This window comes from Artemia sp. Qi Xiang Cuo, chromosome 4 (genome assembly GCF_049724085.1).
Source record: "Artemia sp. Qi Xiang Cuo chromosome 4, ASM4972408v1, whole genome shotgun sequence".
NCBI classification, from domain to species: domain Eukaryota; kingdom Metazoa; phylum Arthropoda; class Branchiopoda; order Anostraca; family Artemiidae; genus Artemia; species Artemia sp. Qi Xiang Cuo.
The window spans coordinates 80,540,390-80,568,365 of NC_142797.1; the positions used below are offsets into that span (position 1 = coordinate 80,540,390).

General features: G+C 28.8%; 1 protein-coding gene across 1 annotated transcript in view; it reads left to right on the forward strand.

Moving 5' to 3' along the window:
* LOC148953483 (uncharacterized) overlaps window positions 1-27,976 on the forward strand; it is a 208,442-nt gene that overhangs the window by 104,434 nt on the left and 76,032 nt on the right. Inside the window, exons 14-15 of the mRNA XM_089087977.1 lie at window positions 12,017-12,141; window positions 14,405-14,712. Of these exons, the coding sequence (XP_088944103.1) occupies window positions 12,017-12,141; window positions 14,405-14,712 (433 nt within the window). The remainder of the gene's footprint in view (window positions 1-12,016; window positions 12,142-14,404; window positions 14,713-27,976) is intronic.

The window sequence follows — 27,976 nt, forward strand, 5'->3', positions numbered from 1 at the left end:
ACTATAGCAGTTAGAAAAATTCTGACTTCACCACTGGATTCGCCGTGTTAAGATTAGGGGAGATCCATCCTTAACTCAAAATCGATTTTTTTGTAGATACTTGGTTTTGGCAGAGGACAGCCGATTTGTTCATGAGCGTCTCGGTAATTTTGGATTTAATAACGTTATAAAAACACGTTTAAAAATCCCTTTTTTAAGTTTAGCGCAAATACGTCTTTGGTATTTAGTAGACTTAGAATATGTTGGCCTTATTCTTGTTTGTGGTAATTTCTGTTCATTTTAAGTTTAATTTAATAACATCCGTTCTGAGATACCGCACGTGTGCATCTTTGATAAACTCGGTGTATATAGGGAGTTTTGACTTGGTTCAACATCAACCTCATTGTTTTCTGGAATGTTAACTTAATAGCCGTGCTTAGCTGTTCCTAAGATATTATAGGGTACTTGTCTGTTAAGCGAAAAACACCCAAGCAGTGAAATTAGGTTCACCAAAAACATAATGATAATATAATGCTGTAGAAACAAAATTATGGAAACTACGACAAAGAATTACGGAAAGCAGACCGTGCAGAACGTGTTATATCAATTACCTAACCGAATCTAACTTAGCTCCTAACCGCCTCTATATATTAACTATGCAACAAAAAATACATATATCGTAGTTTCTCTCACTCAAAACATGCAAATCGTAACCAATTTCAGATAGGCAAACCGGTTTTGTCGGATCTTACACAGTGTAATTCTTAAATGTGTTTCGTTTAACAGACAAGCACCTATTAGAGATACGTTATTCTGACTACGTGAATACTCATAGTATTTTTGAATTTAGTTCAGTTTTACCTAAAATTTTCTACATAATACCCTTAGCCGTTCATGAGATAGATGCAGATATATCCGTTTTACGATCTGGATGCACAGAGTGTATTTTGACTTAGTTTTACGTCCCCCTTAACCTCTCCTGTAAATTTCAACTTAATACTCTTAGCTTCTCCTGAGATATTACATATTTGTATGCCCTTTTGACAACCCAACAACAGTTACGTTTCGAACAACTAAAATATAGAAATAAGAAAAAATGCCTCCAATTTGAAACATAGGCAAAATACCCACAATAGTGTGATTAGTATTGATGAGATTTATGCCATAAGATATTTGTCAAATCAGAGACCATATCGCACAGGTTTGAAGCCGATCATTGTTGCAGCAGTAGCTGCAACCTAGTAAAGAGCGAACTACGGCCCATAGTAACCAAAAGTTGAAAAAAGGGTTTAATAAAAACTACCTAGTTCAAAAGAATTGCCATCTGAATTGCCAAAGAATTGCACTGAATCAGGAATGGTAACTATTGTTTTTGTTAATCTTAAAAATAAAAGTTTACTGCGAAAAGAAATTTATGTTGATTTAGAAAAATAGCCTGGAACCCCTTGGAAATAGAGTCATATCGAAAAGAGAAGTGTACCACTGGATTCATCATGGTCGAAAACCTGAAATAGGACACTTACAGTTCTCCTTGGTGAACACCACGGAAAACTACTTTTTGCATGGGTAGCACTGATGTGTCTCCTTTTTTTCCACCAGGGCTAGCAAATAACGAGAATGTCATAGAGAGAGGTTTAATGGCTCATTTAAGTGGAAATTAAATTTTGTAGTACCTTTTTAAGTGACCAAAAAGATTGGAGGGCAACTAGCACTCCTCCCCCAAAAGTTATCCAATCAAAATTTTAAGAGAGCCATTTTTTTCAACATGGTTCAATAGTTATCTGTGGTTTTGGTGATGATATGACTCTCAATATTCCCTGGAGAAAAGGCTGTACCCTGTATCTGTATTGGACGTGTTGATATCACGCGTATTGGCATGGGCGTATTGGTATCACAGGTATCTTAGATCGATTTGCAAGATATGGCTCATTTCTACGTCCTTCCTATAATTCTTCCATCAGCAAGTTCCAAATCACTAAAAACGGCATTTTCGGTGCCATGTCTCAAGTTTAAGAGATGGGGTTAGTGACCTATTAGAACTTTTTAGAGTAACGTTTTATGGCTTCTTTGAAAGCTTTTGCTCATATCTATGTGATTTATATTAATTCTACTATCCGGTTGTGTGATACAGCACTAAAAACAACACTTTTGGTGTCACTTCTTAAGTAGAAAAACTTGAAAGCAGAGAACGATGTCACCATTGTAATAATGATTATGTTCCAAAACCCTTCACTGGAGGTTTGTATAAACACCTCCCGTATGTTCCTCCTCCAAACCCCCTTAATAAACTGCACAATTAAGTTACAACCAATACATTAAATTAGATTGTTAGAGGCATTCTATTAGTACAGCTTTGGACTTCAAATTACAGTGTCTTGTGTTCGATTCCTGCTTGTTTGTTTCAGTTATGGCTTTGTCCCTTCTATATAATCATTTCCAGTTTTTGTTCAGTTTCACTATTTTTGTAAATGTGATACACTCATTTTTCAGCATCCCCCGCCTAGGTATTTTGCCTAGCATCGTGATTCAAAAGGGAATAGAGGTCATCCAGTTCATGGTTTGCAACAACAATCTTAGTAGATCACTAAATCCATACCAAAAACGAATGGGGTAATTTTGTCAAAATCCTCTGTGTGGGGGAGGGTCAAATTTTTTAAGCCAATTTTCTGAAATAAAGTGAAAATGACAGAGATAACTGAAAATTGAGCTATATAGTGATAGAAAAAGGTAAAAAAGTAATAAGGAATGTTTTCCAACTGAAAATAAGGAGTAACATCAGAACTTAAAACGAACAGAAAATATTACGCATATGATTGGGTTCACCCCCAAGTCAGTACCTCGCTCTTTAAGCCAAATAATTTTTAGTACTTTCATAAGGGCTATTTATTCTAAATAACGGCCTTTGTGATTAAGGGGTCATTTTTAAAGAAAATGGAACAAAATTCGAACTTTAGCTTAAAGACCGAGGTATTGACTAGTAGGCGAGCCCCCTAATATATTTATTAAAAATATATGAATATAGAAGTTCGTTATGTAAGTTAATTCGTAATTTACGGATATTTTATTACTATTAAAAATTTTCATAAATAAAATAATACAAGTTTCGAGAAAGCCATGTAACCAAATAAATTAATATGCAAATTTTGTTTTAATTATTCATGTACGGTGAGCCGAAATCAAAACCCGCAACAATTCAAAAGCTTTCAAAAATTAAATAAAAAAACAAGTTTTTTTTTAACTGAAAGTAAGGAACGAAGCTAAAACTTAAAAAGAACAAAAATTATTCCGTATATGAAAGGGGCTGTCCCCTCCTCAACGCCTCTCTCTTTACGCTTAAGTTTGACTTTCTCACAACTGTTATTTTTTTAAACAGTAAAAAACTTAAGCGTTAAGAACGAGGCGTTGAGGAGGGGACAGCCCCTTTCATATACGGAATAATTTCTGTTCTTTTTAAGTTTTAACGTCGTTCCTTACTTTCAGTTGAAAAAAACTCGTTTTTTTATTTGACTTCTCTATGAGGTGGTATCAAAAATGAGCAAAGATTAATTTAACAAGAAAGAAAAGAAAGCTTTGCAAGTCAAGTAAAGAGCAAAATTAAAACTTAAAACGAACAAAAATTATTACTTCCCAGCCTATCTAACATATATCAATAAAACTACTGCAACTAAATCAACTGGTGGTATTTCGCTATGAGGTGGTATCAAAAACGAGCAGAGATTAATATAAAAAGAAAACAAAGTTTTTGCAAGGGTAGTAAAGAGCAAAATTAAAACTTAAAATGAACAAAATTATTACTTCCCAGCCTCTCTAACATAAATCAATATAACTAGTGCAACTAAATCTACTGATGCTATTTTGCTATGAGGTAGTATCAAAAACGAGCAGAGATTAATATAAAAAGAAAACAAAGTTTTTGCAAGGGTAGTAAAGAGCAAAATTGAAACTTAAAACGAACGAAATTATTACTTCCCAGCCTATCTAACATACATCAATAAAACTAGTGCAACTAAATCCACTGCTGGTATTTTGCTATGAGGTGTTATCAAAAACGAGCAGAGATTAATATAAAAAGAAAACTAAGTTTTTTCAAGGGTAGTAAAGAGAAAAATTGATACTTAAAACGAACAAAATTATTACTTCCCAGCCTATTTAACATATATCAATAAAACTAGTGCAACTAAATCAACTGGTGGTATTTCGCTATGAGGTGGTATCAAAAACGAGCAGAGATTAATATAAAAAGAAAACAAAGTTTTTGCAAGGGTAGTAAAGAGAAAAATTGAAACTTAAAACGAACAAAATTATTACTTCCCAGCCTATCTAACATACATCAATAGAACTAGTGCATCTAAATCAACTGGTGGTATTTCGCTATGAGGTGGTATCAAAAACGAGCAGAGACTAATATAAAAAGAAAACAAAGTTTTTGCAAGGGTAGTAAAGAGAAATATTGAAACTTAAAACGAACAAAATTATTATTTCCCAGCCTATCGAACATAAATCAATAAAACTAGTGCAACTAAATCTACTGGTGGAATTTCGCTATGAGATAGTATCAAAAAACGAGCAAAGACTAATATAAAAAGAAAACAAAGTTTTTGCAATGGTAGTAAAGAGAAATATTGAAACTTAAAAAGAACAAAATTATTATTTCCCAGCCTATCTACCATATATCAATAAAACTACTGCAACTAAATAAACTGGTGGTATTTCGCTATGAGGTATTATCGAAAACGAGCATAGATTAATATAAAAAGAAAACAAAGTTTTTGCAAGGGTAGTAAAGAGCAAAATTAATACTTAAAATGAACAAAATTATTACTTCCCAGCCTATCTAACATATATAAATAAAACTAGTGCAACTAAATCTACTGGTGGTATTTCGCTATGAGGTAGTATCAAAAAACGAGCAGAGATTAATATAAAAAGAAAACAAAGTTTTTGCAAGGGTAGTAAAGAGCAAAATTGAAACTTAAAACGAACAAAATTATTACTTCCCAGCCTATCTAACATACATCAATAGAACTAGTGCAACTAAATCAACTGGTGGTATTTCGCTATGAGGTGGTATCAAAAACGAGCAGAGATTAATATAAAAAGAAAACAAAGTTTTTGCAAGGGTAGTAAAGAGCAAAATTGAAACTTAAAACGAACAAAATTATTACTTCCCAGCCTATCTAACATACATCAATAAAACTAGTGCAACTAAATCAACTGGTGGAATTTCGCTATGAGGTGGTATCAAAAACGAGCAGAGATTAATATAAAAAGAAAACAAAGTTTTTGCAAAGGTAGTAAAGAGCAAAATTGAAACTTAAAACGAACAACATTATTACTTCCCAGCCTATCTAACATATATCAATAAAACTAGTGCAAATAAATCAACTGGTGGTATTTCGCTATGAGGTGGTATCAAAAACGAGCAGAGACTAATATAAAAAAAAAACAAAGTTTTTGCAAAGGTAGTAAAGAGAAAAATTGAAACTTAAAACGAAAAACATTAGTAATTCCCAGCCTAGAGAATATATATAAATAAAACTAGTGCAACTAAATAAACTGGTGGAATTTCGCTATGAGATGGTATCAAAAACGAGCAAAGATTAATATAAAAAGAAAACAAAGTTTTTGCAAGGGTAGTAAAGAGCAAAATTGAAACTTAAAACGAACAAAATTATTACTTCCCAGCCTATCTAACATACATCAATAGAACTAGTGCATCTAAATCAACTGATGCTATTTCGCTATGAGGTGGTATCAAAAACGAGCAGACATTAATATAAAAAAAAAACAAAGTTTTTGCAAGGGTAGTAAAGAGCAATATTGAAACTTAAAACGAACAAAATTATTATTTCCCAGCCTATCTACCATATATCAATAAAACTAGTGCAACTAAATCTACTGGTGGTATTTCGCTATGAGGTGGTATCAAAAAACGAGCAGAGATTAATATAAAAAGAAAACAAAGTTTTTGCAAGGGTAGTAAAGAGCAAAATTGAAACTTAAAACGAACAAAATTATTACTTCCCAGCCTATCTATCATAGATCAATAAAACTAGTGCAACTAAATCAACTGGTGGTATTTCGCTATGAGGTGGTATCAAAAACGAGCAGAGATTAATATAAAAAGAAAACAAAGTCTTTGCAAGGGTAGTAAAGAGCAAAATTGAAACTTAAAACGAAAAAAATTATTACTTCCCAGCCTATCTAACATACATCAATAGAACTAGTGCAACTAAATCAACTGATGCTATTTCGCTATGAGGTGGTATCAAAAACGAGCAGACATTAATATAAAAAGAAAACAAAGTTTTTGCAATGGTAGTAAAGAGAAATATTGAAACTTAAAAAGAACAAAATTATTATTTCCCAGCCTATCGACCATAAATCAATAAAACTACTGCAACTAAATCAACTGGTGGAATTTCGCTATGAGGTAGTATCAAAAACGAGCAGAGATTAATATAAAAAGAAAACAAAGTTTTTGCAAGGGTAGTAAAGAGCAAAATTGAAACTTAAAACGAACAAAATTATTACTTCCCAGCCTATTTAACATACATCAATAAAACTAGTGCATCTAAATCAACTGGTGGCATTTCGCTATGAGGTGGTATCAAAAACGAGCAGAGATTAATATAAAAAAAAAACAAAGTTTTTGCAAGGGTAGTAAAGAGCTAAATTGAAACTTAAAACGAACGAAATTATTACTTTCCCGCCTCTCTAACATACATCAATAAAACTAGTGCATCTAAATACAATGGTGGTATTTCGCTATGAGGTGGTATCAAAAACGAGCAGAGATTAATATAAAAAGAAAACAAAGTTTTTGCAAGGGTAGTAAAGAGCAAAATTGAAACTTAAAATCGAACAAAATTATTACTTCCCAGCCTATCTAACATACATCAACTGAACTAGTGCAACTAAATCAACTGGTGGTATTTCGCTATGAGGTGGTATCAAAAACGAGCAGACATTAATATAAAAAGAAAACAAAGTTTTTGCAAGTGTAGTAAAGAGCAAAATTGAAACTTAAAACGAACAAAATTATTACTTCCCAGCCTATCTAACATACATCAATAAAACTAGTGCAACTAAATCAACTGGTGGTATTTCGCTATGAGGTGGTATCAAAAACGAGCAGAGATTAATATAAAAAAAAAACAAAGTTTTTGCAATTGTAGTAAAGAGAAATATTGAAACTTAAAAAGAACAAAATTATTACTTCCCAGCCTATCTACCATAAATCAATAAAACTACTGCAACTAAATCTACTTGTGGTATTTAGCTATGAGGTAGTATCAAAAAACGAGCAGAGATTAATATAAAAAGAAAACAAAGTTTTTGCAAGGGTAGTAAAGAGCAAAATTGAAACTTAAAACGAAAAAAATTATTACTTCCCAGCCTATATAACATACATCAATAGAACTAGTGCAACTAAATCAACTGGTGGTATTTCGCTATGAGGTGGTATCAAAAACGAGCAGAGATTAATATAAAAAGAAAACAAAGTTTTTGCAAGGGTAGTAAAGAGCAAAATTGAAACTTAAAACGAACAAAATTATTATTTCCCAGCCTATCTACCATATATAAATAAAACTAGTGCAACTAAATCTACTGGTGGTATTTCGCTATGAGGTAGTATCAAAAACGAGCAGAGATTAATATAAAAATAAAACAAAGTTTTTGCAAGGGTAGTAAAGAGCAAAATTGAAACTTAAAACGAACAAAATTATTACTTCCCAGCCTATATAGCATACATCAATAGAACTACTGCAACTAAATCAACTGGTGGTATTTCGCTATGAGGTGGTATCAAAAACGCACAGAGATTAATATAAAAAGAAAACAAAGTTTTTGCAAAGGTAGTAAAGAGCAAAATTGAAACTTAAAACGAACAAAATTATTAATTCCCAGCCTATCTACCATATATCAATAAAACTAGTGCAAATAAATCTACTGGTGGTATTTCGCTATGAGGTAGTATCAAAAAACGAGCAGAGATTAATATAAAAAGAAAACAAAGTTTTTGCAAGGGTAGTAAAGAGCAAAATCGAAACTTAAAACGAACAAAATTATTACTTCCCAGCCTATCTAACATACATCAATAGAACTAGTGCAACTAAATACAATGGTGGTATTTCGCTATGAGGTGGTATCAAAAACACGCAGAGATTAATATAAAAAGAAAACAAAAATTTTGCAAGGGTAGTAAAGAGCAAAATTGAAACTTAAAACGAACAAAATTATTACTTCCCAGCCTATCTAACATATATCAATAGAACCAGTGCAACTAAATCAACTGGTGGTATTTCGATATGAGGTGGTATCAAAAACGAGCAGAGGTTAATATAAAAAGAAAACAAAGTTTTTGCCAGGGTAGTAAAGAGCAAAATTGAAACTTAAATCGAACAAAATTATTACTTCCCAGCCTATATAATATATATCAATAAAACTAGTGCAACTAAATCAACTGGTGGTATTTCGCTATGAGGTGGTATCAAAAACGAGCAGAGATTAATATAAAAAGAAAACAAAGTTTTTGCAATGGTAGTAAAGAGCAAAATTGAAACTTAAAACGAACAAAATTATTACTTCCCAGCCTATCTAACATATATCAATAAAACTACTGCAACTAAATCAACTGGTGGTATTTCGCTATGAGGTAGTATCAAAAACGAGCAGAGATTAATATAAAAAGAAAACAAAGTTTTTGCAAGGGTAGTAAAGAGCAAAATTGAAACTTAAAACGAACAAAATTATTACTTCCCAGCCTATTTAACATACATCAATAGAACTAGTGCATCTAAATCAACTGGTGGTATTTTGCTATGAGGTGGTATCAAAAACGAGCAGAGATTAATATAAAAAGAAAACAAAGTTTTTGCAAGGGTAGTAAAGAGCAAAATTGAAACTTAAAACGAACAAAATTATTACTTCCCAGCCTATCTAACATATATCAATAAAACTAGTGCAACTAAATCAACTGGTGGTATTTCGCTATGAGGTAGTATCAAAAACGAGCAGAGATTAATATAAAAAGAAAACAAAGTTTTTGCAAGGGTAGTAAAGAGCAAAATTGAAACTTAAAACGAACAAAATTATTACTTCCCAGCCTATTTAACATAGATCAATAGAACTAGTGCATATAAATCAACTGGTGGTATTTCGCTATGAGGTGGTATCAAAAACGAGCAGACATTAATATAAAAAGAAAACAAAGTTTTTGCAAGGGTAGTAAAGAGCTAAATTGAAACTTAAAACGAACAAAATTATTAGTTCCCAGCCTATCTAACATATATCAATAAAACTACTGCAACTAAATACACTGGTGGCATTTCGCTATGAGGTGGTATCAAAAACGAGCAGAGATTAATATAAAAAGAAAACAAAGTTTTTGCAAGGGTAGTAAAGAGCAAAATTAAAACTTAAAACGAACAAAATTATTACTTCCCAGCCTATTTAACATACATCAATAGAACTAGTGCAACTAAATCAACTGGTGGTATTTCTTTATGTTTGTAGGATTACAGAAAATCAATTCTGCACAACGAGCTCAGTTCAATGATTGACTGTCGTTTTGTATCTGAAAAGGAAATTTCATAATTTTTTTGTAGACAGTTCGAAGGGAAGGAATCTTCATTAATATTAAGACTACAGAATCGCTTTAGAATTTGTATCCCAACTTGAAATTCTTCGTTTTTTAGAGAGAAATGACTGGGTTGTCAGAGTTCATGTTACTGTTGATCTGTTTTTCAGTTCGAATAGAGTTAGGTGAAACCAAGATGTTACTCGATATATCAATTCATTATTTTCTAGGCTGTTTAATGAATTTAAACATATTATTTTTATGCCTTAGTTCTTAAAATAATTTTAATTGTATACTGAAAGTTACTGATATCACAGTTCCTGTAAGACTTTGAAAAGCGTTACAGATTAGTTGGTTGTTGTGGAGCTATGTATTTACTTTTAGCTCCTAAATCAATATTCTTGTATTTTAAACTTGGCTTTTGTGTTTTCAGTAGAGCACTAGTTTTCTGTAATCTTACAAGCATACGGAAATATCTCCAGTTGATTTATTTGCATTAGTTTTATTGTTATATCTTAGATAGGCTGGGTACTAATAATTTTTGTTCGTTTTAAATTTCAACTTCGCTCTTTATGTCCCTCGGAAAACTTCATCCTTTAATTTCACATCGTCGAAAACCGTAAATTGTATTTACAAAAACCCTAAAAAGAAGATTGCTCACATAGTCATATTTACAGGCTTCACGGCTCCATCACAGATGATGATATGCCACTAGTCCTGGTAGTTACATCATTTTCTAACACTGAGGGACTTGTTATACCTTCTCTTGAACGCGTCAAGGGAAGGATTTCCGGGATTACCTCTGCCGGCAATCTATAAGCGATGTGGCGACCGTGTTATTTGCTTGTTTCTGTGTTTCTTAACCCAAGGGCAGATTGTATTTAACGAATGGTCCTATGATATTGGAGTAGGCTCATTTCAACGAAATTAAAAGCTCTAGTGTCCTAACACAACAAAAATTTTATCCCAAAGAGCGAGGGAGAAAAGCTAACAATTGATGATTCAGAGACAGCTGCTCGATTTAAAATTACTGGAAAGAAATAAATACCGAGCTTCCAAGTTTCAGTGTACAATCCTGTTCAGTGTACAAATTTCAAGTTTCAGCTACAATCCTGTGCAGTGGCTTACTCCCTTCTAAGGATGCACTTATTTTAAAACCAAAATCTGTTATATTTATTATATTGATTTTAAAGCTAAATTTAACTAGTCTGATTCTTTTGAAGATTTATAAAATTATGTTCAATTATTTATAATTGCTTATAAGATATTAGGGGTGGTACAAATGCATTGTGGTGTAGGTAGGACGGGGAGGGGAGTTTATTTTTATTCCCAAATTTTCAAGCACTTCATGAACTTCGTAAATATAGAGACAGTTTTTTGTGCGCTCGTGTGTTTTCTTCATTCGTGGGAGTATTGTTGAATAAACCTGCAATGTGTGTGTTATGGGGGTGATAACTTCCCTCTTATCGCAGTTTTTTGCATAATATAAAAGATTAAGTTTTCATGCTTATCGGGATAATTGGTTGAAGAGTGAGGGGGGCATCGCGAGTGCCACCTGGATATTCCCCATAAGTGGATGGGAATTAATTGCTAATAAGAGCTTTTTTATATCAAAATTTAAATGAAATATTTCTCATTTTACTAATTATGCAAATTCTTTACTATTTTTTGTGGAATCCTAACCCCTGGGCAAAACTCAGTTCCATGGGAGACAATGGAGTGAAAACAAAATTAATTAGAAGAACTTGCGTTGAAAACCACGGAAATGATGAACCTATAATTTGTTTGTGATATTTTTGTGATATTTTGTCACAATGAGACCTCTGAATAAAAATTCACAGGGACAGTTGATCAGCTATGATTATTATTCTTGAACTATTGCTATTAAAATATAAAACTTTAATGTGAAAACTGGGCGTTGAAGGAGGGAATAGTAGTATGTCTCAAATTTGGGAGAGTCTTTGATCAAACAGTTTATTGTAACAAACTGTAAATGAAGAACGGAAATTGATGAACGGAAATGAAGAACGGAAAACTGTAAATGAAGAACGGAAGAACGGAAAGAACTCAAAAGAAATTCAAAAACAGAAATTTTTTATTAAGATGTATGCCATAGCGAAAACTATTATTTCTGCTGAATCTAATTGTGTCAAATATATAACTGTCTTCTTTAACTTAACTTTTGTTTTACGTCACTTTTTGGAAGGATATTTTTCACATGGATTCAACCTAATTCAACTCGAAGCGTGATTTTACTGATTGTTTGGAATTTTCATTATTATTTCTTCTATTTTGGGGGAAAAAATATTCTATTAGCTTCCTTCTATTTAAGTTTATGTCTTCTGTAAAAAAAAAAAAATGTGGTCAAGGCCCCTAGCTAATTAACATCCCTACAACCATTCTGTTAACATAATTTTCCTTCGTCCAATGTCAACTTTTACTTCACAATTTCAGATACATCACTGTCTGCCTATGCCGAGTTCAGAATTACTGTTATGTTGAAGAATAAGTGGGATGTGTCATTTGAAAATAGTGGCTCCGATGAATACATTAGGCTAACCTCAGCATTGCGCTCATTTGTAAGTATGGTTCGGCCTAGGGCTCAGAATGGGAGTATACGTTTGAAATTGATTGGTGACAAGTCTCTTAGTGGTTGACTGGTCTTAGTGGTTGAGTGATCTATAAGGGGCTTCTAATTCAGGGTTTGGAAAAAAAATGGAATATCGACAGTGTAATTTTCATAAATAAGGACACCTTGAAAAAGAGAAACAAAACAGTAAAAACAAATAAAATAAATCCTGCTCACTTACCAATCCTTTCCAAAGAAAATACAGTTTTTTGTATGTAGAGGCTTGAAACCTCCGTTGTAAAGGTTTTATTTTTCCACCTTGTGATTTGCACTTGTGCTTTGCATGTGACAAAATGATCTCACACCGTGGCACCTGATCTCACATCTTGAACGGCAGATTTGCAGCTCCTATGCTTTGATCGTGAAATCCATTCTGAGATTTAACAGTCCACTACTGGTAAGTATTTACAGCGCTACCGCTCTGCCACTCATATTATATGTGACCCATTTCTGGAAATTATTGGCAAACCCTGAAAAGTCTAAATACCGCTCTTTGTTTTTCCGTTTTGCCAAGTACCTACGAAAATTGCCACCATGGACAAAAAATTGTTTTCTGATTCGGCGCTACAACCTAGCTGACCCAAATCTAGCTGTTGAGATTTATATTACCCGGCAAAAAATAAAACCAGTACTGTTAAAGCATGAGTGGGCAAATTTGATTGTTTAATTTTCCCTCTTGTTTCCCTTTTTTTCTTTTTTTTTCTTTCTCCGTTCAGAAGTTGTTGTCTTTGCTGTTATTTTCGAAGAATTTGTTGTTTCTGTTGTTATTTTTGAGTATGTTATCTTTCTGTTTCCTCTTTTTGTACTATTTTGTATACTATTTAAGAAGTTGTTGCTTTTGTTGTTAATTTTTAGTGTGTTTTCTTTTGGTTTCCTCTTTTTGCACTATTTTGTATACTCTTGCCATTGTACATTTACTGTATACGATGGGTTTTCCATATATTATTATTATTATTATTATATCTAAAATAAAGATTGCGATTTTGTTTCATAGAAAAATCTTTCAAAATATTCAGTTTGACGATCGTCTATTATTTAGAAATCAACAAAAATATTGACCAATATTTTGTGGAACCCCACTTGCCTCAATTACGAGACTATTGTTAAGCTAATAATCTAATGTCAGCAAAAGTTAATTTAGTTAATTCATGGTCCTATTTAAATCCCCCTTCTTTTGTAAATTCTAGCCGCTCCTGTTTGGTCTAGTGCCAAAAACAGAAAGTGTTGTTTGTAATTCAAAACTAGCAAGATTTACTTTCGCTCAAGTTTAAGCCAAGACAAGCTAAAATATTTGGCAGTCAACTCTGTTAACAATTTTATTACAAAAACCAAACAGATTAGAGAAATGTGAAGAGGCTTATAATAAATTTAGATATGAAAAAAAAATTGTTATAAAAATAAATCTAGATATAAAAACAAAATAAATTTAGATACAAAAACAAATTAAATTAGATATAATAATAAATTTAGATATTAAAACAAAATAAATGAAATATAAAAATAAATTTAGATATAAAAACAAAATAAATTAGATATAAAAATAAATTTAGATGTAGAAACAAAATAAATTTAGATATAAAAACAAAATAAATTAGATATAATAATAAATTTAGATATAAAAACAAAATAAATTAGATATAATAACAAATTTAGATATGAAAACAAAATAAATTAGATACGAAAATATAAAAACATATATCTATGTAAATATAGATAAATATCTAGTATATAGGCTCCATTCGCCTCAACACAGAATTGTAATATTGAAGTATTAACATTATAAACGCAAAAGCCAATAACTGCCATAATTTCAGAAGGGCTGTTTTTAGAAATGTTTTTAGAAGAGAGGGGCATTCATTGAACATCTTCCTAAAAATATTATTTTCTAAATTTATCATTTTATGTTTTGAATATCCATGGAGGGAGGGCTCATTATGATTTTTTTGCAAGAACAAAACGCTAGATGCTGATACGTATATATCCTAAAATATCATTAATAAATTAACATTTAGGGAGGGGTGTAGCCACGTCGAAGAATCGACTTGGCTCGACGTGGCAAATTGCTATGCTCCAATTTGCTTACATAAGATTGAACAGAAGAAAGCTAATATGTCCAGAAAATTTGTATTATCGATTTTATTTATCTTTTTATTGCATTTTTACCTTTCAAACAATTTTTTCAAGATGATGTAATTCTTTTTTTTGAATTCCAGATTTTTATGATTTTCGGTGAAAAGGGATCTTTCACTTCAATTCTTGAAGTTAATACACAGGTGGAGTTCCAGTTCAAAGTTTTAGATGAGTTATATGTAACATCTGATAAACTTGTGGGAAATATAAAATCATTCTTCTTGGGAAGAGATTTAGCTACTTTGCCAGGTATATTTGCGATCCAACTAGATCTTGCATCGTTAAAGGCTGAAATTATCACACCAAATTGTGACACTGTGAGCTGTAAATCTGATGGGGATGACTTTGCTATTTGTTCGTTGTCAGTTTCAAAATGCTTTTGCAGTCATGGGTAAGCTATTATACTTTATATCAAATATGTTAATAACTCATTTTGTCTTACTTCTCTTTTTATTTTTTTCGAATATAAGTTTTTTCAACCGATTTTAACATTTACCTTCTAACAAATTGCTTTTGCAGTCATTGCAAAACGTGTTTCAAAATGCTTTTGAAGTCATGGGTAAGCTATTATACTTTTTATCAAATAAGTTAATAACTCATTTTGTCTTACTTCTCATTTTTATTCTTTTCGAATATAAGTTGTTTCAACTGATCTTCATATTTACCTTCTAACAAATTGCTTTTGAAGTCATTGCAAAATGTGTTTCAAAATGCTTTTGCATTCATGGGTAAGCTATTATACTTTATATCAAATTTGTTAATAACTCATTTTGTCTTAATTCTCATTTTTATTCTTTTCGAATATAAGTTTTTTCAACTGATCTTCACATTTACCTTCTAACAAATTGCTTTTGCAGTCATTGCAAAATGTTTTTCAAAATGCTTTTGAAGTCATGGGTAAGCTATTATACTTTATATCAAATATGTTAATAACTCATTTTGTCTTACTTCTCATTTTTATTCTTTTCGAATATAAGTTGTTTCAACTGATCTTCACATTTACCTTCTAACAAATTGCTTTTGCAGTCAATGCAAAATGTTTTCAAAATGCTTTTGAAGTCATGGGTAAGCTATTATACTTTTTATCAAATATGTTAATAACTCATTTTGTCTTACTTCTGATTTTCTTTTTCGAATATAAGTTTTTTCAGCTGATTTTCACATTTACCTTCAAACAAATTGCTTTTGAAGTCATTACAAAATGTTTTCATAATGGTTTTGCATTCATGAGCTATTATACTTTATATCAAATATGTTAATAACTCATTTTTTATTACTTCTCATTTTTATTTTTTTCGAAGATAATTTTTTTCATCTGATTTTCACATTTAACTTCTAACAAATTGATTTTGTAGTCATTGCAAAACTTGTTTCAAAATACTTTTGAAGTCATGGGTATGCTATTATACTTTTTATCAAATAAGTTAATAACTCATTTTGTCTTACTTCTGATTTTCTTTTTCGAATATAAGTTTTTTCAGCTGATTTTCACATTTACCTTCAAACAAATTGCTTTTGAAGTCATTACAAAATGTTTTCATAATGGTTTTGCATTCATGAGCTATTATACTTTATATCAAATATGTTAATAACTCATTTTGTCTTACTTCTCTTTTTTATTTTTTTCGAATATAAGTTTTTTCAACTGATTTTCACATTTACCTTCTAACAAATTGCTTTTGTAGTCATTGCAAAATGTGTTTCAAAATGCTTTTGAAGTCATGGGTAAGCTATTATACTTTTTATCAAATATGTTAATAACTCATTTTGTCTTACTTCTCTTTTTATTTTTTTCGAATATAAGTTGTTTCAACTGATCTTCACATTTACCTTCTAACAAATTGCTTTTGCAGTCATTGCAAAATGTTTTTCAAAATGCTTTTGAAGTCATGGGTAAGCTATTATACTTTTTATCAAATATGTTAATAACTCATTTTGTCTTACTTCTGATTTTCTTTTTCGAATATAAGTTTTTTAAGCTGATTTTCACATTTACATTCAAACAAATTGCTTTTGAAGTCATTACAAAATTTTTTCATAATGGTATTGCATTCATGAGCTATTATACTTTATATCAAATATGTTAATAACTCATTTTGTCTTACTTCTCATTTTTATTCTTTTCGAATATAAGTTGTTTCAACTGATCTTCACATTTACCTTCTAACGAATTGATTTTGCAGTCATTGCAAAATGTTTTTCAAAATGCTTTTGCATTCATGGGTAAGCTATTATACTTTATATCAAATATGTTAATAACTCATTTTGTCTTACTTCTCATTTTTATTCTTTTCGAATATAAGTTGTTTCAACTGATCTTCACATTTACCTTCTAACAAAATACTTTTGCAGTCAATGCAAAATGTTTTTCAATATGCTTTTGAAGTCATGGGTAAGCTATTATACTTTTTATCAAATATGTTAATAACTCATTTTGTCTTACTTCTGATTTTTTTTTTCGAATATAAGTTTTTTCAGCTGATTTTCACATTTACCTTCAAAAAAATTTCTTTTGAAGTCATTACAAAATGTTTTCATAATGCTTTTGCATTCATGAGCTATTATACTTTATATCAAATATGTTAATAACTCATTTTGTCTTACTTCTCTTTTTTATTTTTTTAGAATATAAGTTTTTTCAACTGATTTTCAAATTTACCTTCTAACAAATTGATTTTGCAGTCATTGCAAAATGTGTTTCAAAATGATTTTGAAGTCATGGGTAAGCTATTATACTTTTTATCAAATATGTTAATAACTCATTTTGTCTTACTTCTCATTTTTATTCTTTTCGAATATAAGTTGTTTCAACTGATTTTCACATTTACCTTCTAACAAATTGCTTTTGCAGTCACTGCAAAATGTTTTTCAAAATGCTTTTGCATTCATGGGTAAGCTATTATACTTTATATCAAATATGTTAATAACTCATTTTGTCTTACTTCTGATTTTTTTTTTTCGAATATAAGTTTTTTCAGCTGATTTTCACATTTACCTTCAAACAAATTGCTTTTGAAGTCATTACAAAATGTTTTCATAATGCTTTTGCATTCATGAGCTATTATACTTTATATCAAATATGTTAATAACTCATTTTGTCTTACTTCTCATTTTTATTCTTTTCGAATATAAGTTTTTTCAACTGATCTTCACATTTACCTTCTAACAAATTGCTTTTGCAGTCATTGCAAAATGTTTTTCAAAATGCTTTTGCATTCATGGGTAAGCTATTATACTTTATATCAAATATGTTAATAACTCATTTTGTCTTACTTCTCATTTTTATTCTTTTCGAATATAAGTTGTTTCAACTGATCTTCACATTTACCTTCTAACAAATTGCTTTTGCAGTCAATGCAAAATGTTTTTCAAAATGCTTTTGAAGTCACAGGTAAGCTATTATACTTTATATCAAATATGTTAATAACTCATTTTGTCTTACTTCTGATTTTTTTTTTCGAATATAAGTTTTTCAGCTGATTTTCACATTTACCTTCAAACAAATTGCTTTTGAAGTCATTACAAAATGTTTTCATAATGGTTTTGCATTCATGAGCTATTATACTTTATATCAAATATGTTAATAACTCATTTTGTCTTACTTCTCTTTTTTATTTTTTTCGAATATAATTTTTTTCAACTGATTTTCACATTTACCTTCTAACAAATTGCTTTTGTAGTCATTGCAAAACGTGTTTCAAAATGATTTTGAAGTCATGGGTATGCTATTATACTTTTTATCAAATAAGTTAATAACTCATTTTGTCTTACTTCTCATTTTTATTCTTTTCGAATATAAGTTGTTTCAACTGATCTTCACATTTACCTTCTAACAAATTGCTTTTGCAGTCATTGCAAAATGTTTTTCAAAATGCTTTTGCATTCATGGGTAAGCTATTATACTTTATATCAAATATGTTAATAACTCATTTTGTCTTACTTCTGATTTTTTTTTCGAATATAAGTTTTTTCAGCTGATTTTCACATTTACCTTCAAACAAATTGCTGTTGAAGTCATTACAAAATGTTTTCATAATGCTTTTGCATTCATGAGCTATTATACTTTATATCAAATATGTTAATAACTCATTTTGTCTTACTTCTCATTTTTATTCTTTTCGAATATAAGTTGTTTCAACTGATCTTCACATTTACCTTCTAACAAATTGCTTTTGTAGTCATTGCAAAATGTTTTTCAAAATGCTTTTGCATTCATTGGTAAGCTATTATACTTTATATCAAATATGTTAATAACTCATTTTGTCTTACTTCTCATTTTTATTCTTTTCGAATATAAGTTGTTTCAACTGATCTTCACATTTACCTTCTAACAAATTGCTTTTGCAGTCAATGCAAAATGTTTTTCAATATGCTTTTGAAGTCATGGGTAAGCTATTATACTTTATATCAAATATGTTAATAACTCATTTTGTCTTACTTCTGATTTTTTTTTCGAATATAAGTTTTTTCAGCTGATTTTCACATTTACGTTCAAACAAATTGCTTTTGAAGTCATTACAAAATGTTTTCATAATGGTTTTGCATTCATGAGCTATTATACTTTATATCAAATATGTTAATAACTCATTTTTTCTTACTTCTCTTTTTTATTTTTTTCGAATATAAGTTTTTTCAACTGATTTTCACATTTACCTTCTAACAAATTGCTTTTGCAGTCATTGCAAAATGTGTTTCAAAATGCTTTTGAAGTCATGGGTAAGCTATTATACTTTTTATCAAATATGTTAATAACTCATTTTGTCTTACTTCTCATTTTTATTCTTTTCGAATATAAGTTGTTTCAACTGATTTTCACATTTACCTTCTAACAAATTGCTTTTGCAGTCATTGCAAAATGTTTTTCAAAATGCTTTTGCATTCATGGGTAAGCTATTATACTTTATATCAAATATGTTAATAACTCATTGTCTTACTTCTGATTTTTTTTTTCGAATATAAGTTTTTTCAGCTGATTTTCACAGTTACCTTCAAACAAATTGCTTTTGAAGTCATTACAAAATGTTTTCATAATGCTTTTGCATTCATGAGCTATTATAATTTATATCAAATATGTTAATAACTCATTTTGTCTTACTTCTCTTTTTTATTTTTTTCGAATATAAGTTGTTCAAACTGATCTTCACATTTACCTTCTAACGAATTGCTTTTGCATTCATTGCAAAATGTTTTTCAAAATGCTTTTGAATTCATGGGTAAGCTATTATACATTTTATCAAATATGTTAATAACTCATTTTGTCTTACTTCTCATTTTTATTCTTTTCGAATATAAGTTGTTCCAACTGATCTTCACATTTACCTTCTAACAAATTGCTTTTGCAGTCATTGCAAAATGTTTTTCAAAATGCTTTTGAAGTCATGGGTAAGCTATTATACTTTATATGAAATATGTTAATAACTCATTTTGTCTTACTTCTGATTTTTTTTTTTTCGAATATAAGTTTGTTCTGCTGATTTTAACATTTACGTTCAAAAAAATTTCTTTTGAATTAATTAAAAAATGTTTTACTAATTCGTTTTCATTAATTAGCTATTATAATTTATATCAAATATGTTAATAACTCATTTTGTCTTACTTCTCTTTTTATTTTTTTCGAATATAAGTTTTTTCAACTGATTTTCACATTTACCTTCTAACAAATTGCTTTTGCAGTCATCGCAAAATGTTTTTCAAAATGATTTTGAAGTCATGGGTAAGCTATTATACTTTTTATCAAATATGTTAATAACTCATTTTGTCTTACTTCTCATTTTTATTCTTTTCGAATATAAGTTGTTTCAACTGATTTTCACATTTACCTTCTAACGAATTGCTTTTGCAGTCATTGCAAAATGTGTTTCAAAATGCTTTTGCAGTCATGGGTAAGCTATTATACTTTTTATCAAATATGTTAATAACTCATTTTGTCTTACTTCTGATTTTTTTTTTCGAATATAAGATTTTTAATCTTATTTTAACATTTACATTCAAAAAAATTGATTTTGAATTCATTAAAAAATGTTTTCATAATGCTTTTTAATTCATGAGCTATTATACTTTATATCAAATATGTTAATAACTCATTTTGTCTTACTTCTCATTTTTATTCTTTTCGAATATAAGTTGTTCCAACTGATCTTCACATTTACCTTCTAACAAATTGCTTTTGCAGTCATTGCAAAATGTTTTTCAAAATGCTTTTGCATTCATGGGTAAGCTATTATACTTTTTATCAAATATGTTAATAACTCATTTTGTCTTACTTCTCATTTTTATTCTTTTCGAATATAAGTTGTTCCAACTGATCTTCACATTTACCTTCTAACAAATAGCTTTTGCAGTCAATGCAAAATGTTTTTCAAAATGCTTTTGAAGTCACAGGTAAGCTATTATACTTTATATCAAATATGTTAATAACTCATTTTGTCTTACTTCTGATTTTTTTTTTTCGAATATAAGTTTTTCAGCTGATTTTCACATTTACCTTCAAACAAATTGCTTTTGAAGTAATTACAAAATGTTTTAATAATGGTTTTTCATTAATGAGCTATTATACTTTATATCAAATATGTTAATAAATCATTTTGTATTACTTCTCTTTTTTATTTTTTTAGAATATAAGTTTTTTCAACTGATTTTCACATTTACCTTCTAACAAATTGCTTTTGCAGTCATTGCAAAATGTGTTTCAAAATGATTTTGAAGTCATGGGTATGCTATTATACTTTTTATCAAATAAGTTAATAACTCATTTTGTCTTACTTCTCATTTTTATTCTTTTCGAATATAAGTTGTTTCAACTGATCTTCACATTTACCTTCTAACAAATTGCTTTTGCAGTCATTGCAAAATGTTTTTCAAAATGCTTTTGCATTCATGGGTAAGCTATTATACTTTATATCAAATATGTTAATAACTCATTTTGTCTTACTTCTGATTTTTTTTTTTCGAATATAAGTTTTTTCAGCTGATTTTCACATTTACCTTCAAACAAATTGCTTTTGAAGTCATTACAAAATGTTTTCATAATGCTTTTGCATTCATGAGCTATTATACTTTATATCAAATATGTTAATAACTCATTTTGTCTTACTTCTCATTTTTATTCTTTTCGAATATAAGTTGTTTCAACTGATCTTCACATTTACCTTCTAACAAATTGCTTTTGCAGTCATTTCAAAATGTTTTTCAAAATGCTTTTGCATTCATGGGTTAGCTATTATACTTTATATCAAATATGTTAATAACTCATTTTGTCTTACTTCTCATTTTTATTCTTTTCAAATATAAGTTGTTTCAACTGATCTTCACATTTACCTTCTAACAAATAGCTTTTGCAGTCAATGCAAAATGTTTTTCAAAATGCTTTTGAAGTCATGGGTAAGCTATTATACTTTATATCAAATATGTTAATAACTCATTTTGTCTTACTTCTGATTTTTTTTTTTCGAATATAAGTTTTTTCAGCTGATTTTAACATTTACGTTCAAAAAAATTGCTTTTGAAGTCATTACAAAATGTTTTCATAATGGTTTTGCATTCATGAGCTATTATACTTTATATCAAATATGTTAATAACTCATTTTTTCTTACTTCTCATTTTTATTTTTTTCGAATATAAGTTTTTTCAACTGATTTTCACATTTACCTTCTAACAAATTGCTTTTGCAGTCATTGCAAAATGTGTTTCAAAATGCTTTTGAAGTCATGGGTAAGCTATTATACTTTTTATCAAATATGTTAATAACTCATTTTGTCTTACTTCTCATTTTTATTTTTTTCGAATATAAGTTGTTTCAACTGATCTTCACATTTACCTTCTAACAAATTGCTTTTGCAGTCATTGCAAAATGTTTTTCAAAATGCTTTTGCATTCATGGGTAAGCTATTATACTTTATATCAAATATGTTAATAACTCATTGTCTTACTTCTGATTTTTTTTTTCGAATATAAGTTTTTTCAGCTGATTTTCACATTTACCTTCAAACAAATTGCTTTTGAAGTCATTACAAAATGTTTTCATAATGCTTTTGCATTCATGAGCTATTATACTTTATATCAAATATGTTAATAACTCATTTTGTCTTACTTCTCATTTTTATTCTTTTCGAATATAAGTTGTTCCAACTGATCTTCACATTTACCTTCTAACAAATTACTTTTGCAGTCATTGCAAAATGTTTTTCAAAATGCTTTTGCATTCATGGGTAAGCTATTATACTTTATATCAAATATGTTAATAACTCATTTTGTCTTACTTCTCATTTTTATTCTTTTCAAATATAAGTTGTTTCAACTGATCTTCACATTTACCTTCTAACAAATAGCTTTTGCAGTCAATGCAAAATGTTTTTCAAAATGCTTTTGAAGTCATGGGTAAGCTATTATACTTTATATCAAATATGTTAATAACTCATTTTGTCTTACTTCTGATTTTTTTTTTTGAATATAAGTTTTTTCAGCTTATTTTCACATTTAAGTTCTAACAAATTGCTTTTGCAGTCATTGCAAAATGTTTTCATAATGGTTTTGCATTCATGAGCTATTATACTTTATATCAAATATGTTAATAACTCATTTTGTCTTACTTCTCTTTTTTATTTTTTTCGAATATAAGTTGTTTCAACTGATCTTCACATTTACCTTCTAACAAATTGCTTTTGCAGTCATTGCAAAATGTGTTTCAAAATGCTTTTGAAGTCATGGGTAAGCTATTATACTTTTTATCAAATATGTTAATAACTCATTTTGTCTTACTTCTCTTTTTATTTTTTTCGAATATAAGTTTTTTCAACTGATTTTAACATTTACCTTCTAACAAATTGCTTTTGCAGTCATTGCAAAATGTTTTTCAAAATGCTTTTGAAGTCATGGGTAAGCTATTATACTTTTTATCAAATATGTTAATAACTCATTTTGTCTTACTTCTCATTTTTATTCTTTTCGAATATAAGTTGTTTCAACTGATCTTCACATTTACCTTCTAACGAATTGCTTTTGCAGTCATTGCAAAATGTTTTTCAAAATGCTTTTGCATTCATGGGTAAGCTATTATACTTTATATCAAATATGTTAATAACTCATTTTGTCTTACTTCTGATTTTTTTTTTTGAATATAATATTTTTCAGCTGATTTTCACATTTACTTTCAAACAAATTGCTTTTGAAGTCATTACAAAATGTTTTCATAATGGTTTTGCATTCATGAGCTATTATACTTTATATCAAATATGTTAGTAACTCATTTTGTCTTACTTCTCATTTTTATTCTTTTCGAATATAAGTTGTTTCAACTGATCTTCACATTTACCTTCTAACAAATTACTTTTGCAGTCATTGCAAAATGTTTTTCAAAATGCTTTTGCATTCATGGGTAAGCTATTATACTTTTTATCAAATATGTTAATAACTCATTTTGTCTTACTTCTCTTTTTTATTCTTTTCGAATATAAGTTTTTTCAACTGATTTTCACATTTACCTTCTAACAAATTCTTTTGCAGTCATTGCAAAATGTGTTTCAAAATACTTTTGAAGTCATGGGTATGCTATTATACTTTTTATCAAATAATTTAATAAATCATTTTGTCTTACTTCTCATTTTTATTCTTTTCGAATATAAGTTGTTTCAACTGATCTTCATATTTACCTTCTAACAAATTGCTTTTGCATTTTGTCTTACTTCTCATTTTTATTCTTTTCGAATATAAAATGTTTCAACTGATCTTCACATTTACCTTCTAACAAATTGCTTTTGCAGTCATTGCAAAATGTGTTTCAAAATGCTTTTGAAGTCATGGGTAAGCTATTATACTTTTTATCAAATAAGTTAATAACTCATTTTGTCTTACTTCTCATTTTTATTCTTTTCGAATATAAGTTGTTTCATCTGATCTTCATATTTACCTTCTAACAAATTGCTTTTGCAGTCATTGCAAAATGTTTTTCAAAATGCTTTTGCATTCATGGGTAAGCTATTATACTTTTTATCAAATATGTTAATAACTCATTTTGTCTTACTTCTCATTTTTATTCATTTTTACTCTAACGAATTGCTTTTGCAGTCATTGCAAAATGTTTTTCAAAATGCTTTTGTATTCATGGGTAAGCTATTATACTTTTTATCAAATAAGTTAATAACTAATTTTGTCTTACTTCTCATTTTTATTCTTTTCGAATATAAGTTTTTCCAACTGATCTTCATATTTACCTTCTAACAAATTACTTTTGCAGTCATTGCAAAATGTGTTTCAAAATGCTTTTGCATTCATGGGTAAGCTATTATACTTTATATCAAATATGTTAATAACTCATTTTGTCTTACTTCTCATTTTTATTCTTTTCGAATATAAGTTGTTCTAACTGATCTTCACATTTACCTTCTAACAAATTGCTTTTGCAGTCATTGCAAAATGTTTTTCAAAATGCTTTTGCATTCATGGGTAAGCTATTATACTTTTTATCAAATATGTTAATAACTCATTTTGTCTTACTTCTCATTTTTATTTTTTTCGAATATAAGTTTTTTCAACTGATTTTCACATTTACCTTCTAACAAATTGCTTTTGCAGTCATTGCAAAATGTGTTTCAAAATACTTTTGAAGTCATGGGTAAGCTATTATACTTTTTATCAAATAATTTAATAACTCATTTTGTCTTACTTCTCATTTTTATTCTTTTCGAATATAAGTTTTTTCAGCTTATCTTCACATTTACCTTCTAACAAATTGCTTTTGCAGTCATTGCAAAATGTTTTTCAAAATGCTTTTGTATTCATGGGTAAGCTATTATACTTTTTATCAAATAAGTTAATAACTCATTTTGTCTTACTTCTCATTTTTATTCTTTTCGAATATAAGTTGTTTCAACTGATCTTCACATTTACCTTCTAACAAATTGCTTTTGCAGTCATTGCAAAATGTTTTTCAAAATACTTTTGCCTTCATGGGTAAGCTATTATACTTTATATCAAATATGTTAATAACTCATTTTGTCTTACTTCTCATTTTTATTCTTTTCGAATATAAGTTGTTCCAACTGATCTTCACATTTAACTTCTAACAAATTGCTTTTGCAGTCATTGCAAAATGTTTTTCAAAATGCTTTTGCATTCATGGGTAAGCTATTATACTTTTTATCAAATATGTTAATAACTCATTTTGTCTTACTTCTCATTTTTATTCTTTTCGAATATAAAATGTTTCAACTGATCTTCACATTTACCTTCTAACAAATTGCTTTTGCAGTCATTGCAAAATGTTTTTCAAAATGCTTTTGCATTCATGGGTAATCTATTATACTTTATATCAAATATGTTAATAACTCATTTTGTCTTACTTCTCATTTTTATTCTTTTCGAATATAATTTTTTCCAACTGATCTTCACATTTACCTTCTAACAAATTGCTTTTGCAGTCATTGCAAAATGTTTTTCAAAATGATTTTGAATTCATGGGTAAGCTATTATACTTTATATCAAATATGTTAATAACTCATTTTGTCTTACTTCTCATTTTTATTCTTTTCGAATATAAGTTGTTCCAACTGATCTTCACATTTACCTTCTAACAAATTGCTTTTGCAGTCATTGCAAAATGTTTTTCAAAATGCTTTTGCATTCATGGGTAAGCTATTATACTTTATATCAAATATGTTAATAACTCATTTTGTCTTACTTCTCATTTTTATTCTTTTCGAATATAAGTTGTTCCAACTGATCTTCACATTTACCTTCTAACAAATTGCTTTTGCAGTCATTGCAAAATGTTTTTCAAAATGCTTTTGCATTCATGGGTAAGCTATTATACTTTATATCAAATATGTTAATAACTCATTTTGTCTTACTTCTCATTTTTATTCTTTTCGAATATAAGTTGTTCCAACTGATCTTCACATTTACCTTCTAACAAATTGCTTTTGCAGTCATTGCAAAATGTTTTTCAAAATGCTTTTGCATTCATGGGTAAGCTATTATACTTTATATCAAATATGTTAATAACTCATTTTGTCTTACTTCTCATTTTTATTCTTTTCGAATATAAGTTGTTTCAACTGATCTTCACATTTACATTCTAACAAATTGCTTTTGCAGTCATTGCAAAATGTTTTTCAAAATGCTTTTGCATTCATGGGTAAGCTATTATACTTTATATCAAATATGTTAATAACTCATTTTGTCTTACTTCTCATTTTTATTCTTTTCGATGATTAGTTTTTTCAGCTGATTTTCACATTTACCTTCAAACAAATTGCTTTTGAAGTCATTACAAAATTTTTTCATAATGCTATTGCATTCATGAGCTATTATACTTTATATCAAATATGTTAATAACTCATTTTGTCTTACTTCTCATTTTTATTCTTATCGAATATAAGTTTTTTCAACTGATTTTCACATTTACCTTCTAACAAATTGCTTTTGCAGTCATTGCAAAATGTTTTTCAATATGCTTTTGAAGTCATGGGTAAGCTATTATACTTTATATCAAATATGTTAATAACTCTTTTTGTCTTACTTCTTATTTTTTTTTTCGAATATAAGATTGTTCAGCTGATTTTCACATTTACCTTCAAACAAATTGCTTTTGAAGTCATTACAAAATGTTTTCATAATGGTTTTGAATTCATGAGCTATTATACTTTATATCAAATATGTTAATAACTCATTTTGTCTTACTTCTCTTTTTTATTTTTTTCGAATATAAGTTTTTTCAACTGATTTTCACATTTAACTTCTAACAAATTGCTTTTGCAGTCATTGCAAAATGTGTTTCAAAATGCTTTTGAAGTCATGGGTAAGCTATTATACTTTTTATCAAATAAGTTAATAACTCATTTTGTCTTACTTCTCATTTTTATTCTTTTCGAATATAAGTTGTTTCAACTGATCTTCATATTTACCTTCTAACAAATTGCTTTTGCAGTCATTGCAAAATGTTTTTCAAAATGCTTTTGCATTCATGGGTAAGCTATTATACTTTATATCAAATATGTTAATAACTCATTTTGTCTTACTTATCATTTTTATTCTTTTCGAATATAAGTTGTTTCAACTGATCTTCACATTTACCTTCTAACGAATTACTTTTGCAGTCATTGCAAAATGTTTTTCAAAATGCTTTTGCATTCATGGGTAAGCTATTATACTTTTTATCAAATATGTTAATAACTTATTTTGTCTTACTTCTCATTTTTATTCTTTTCGATGATTAGTTTTTTCAGCTGATTTTCACATTTACTTTCAAACAAATTGCTTTTGAAGTCATTACAAAATGTTTTCATAATGCTTTTGCATTCATGAGCTATTATACTTTATATCAAATATGTTAATAACTCATTTTGTCTTACTTCTCATTTTTATTCTTTTCGAATATAAAATGTTTCAACTGATCTTCACATCTACCTTCTAACAAATTGCTTTTGCAGTCATTGCAAAATGTTTTTCAAAATGCTTTTGCATTCATGGGTAAGCTATTATACTTTATATCAAATATGTTAATAACTTATTTTGTCTTACTTCTCATTTTTATTCTTTTCGAATATAAGTTGTTTCAACTGATCTTCACATTTACCTTCTAACAAATTGCTTTTGAAGTCATTGCAAAATGTTTTTCAAAATTCTTTTGCATTCATGGGTAAGCTATTATACTTTATAT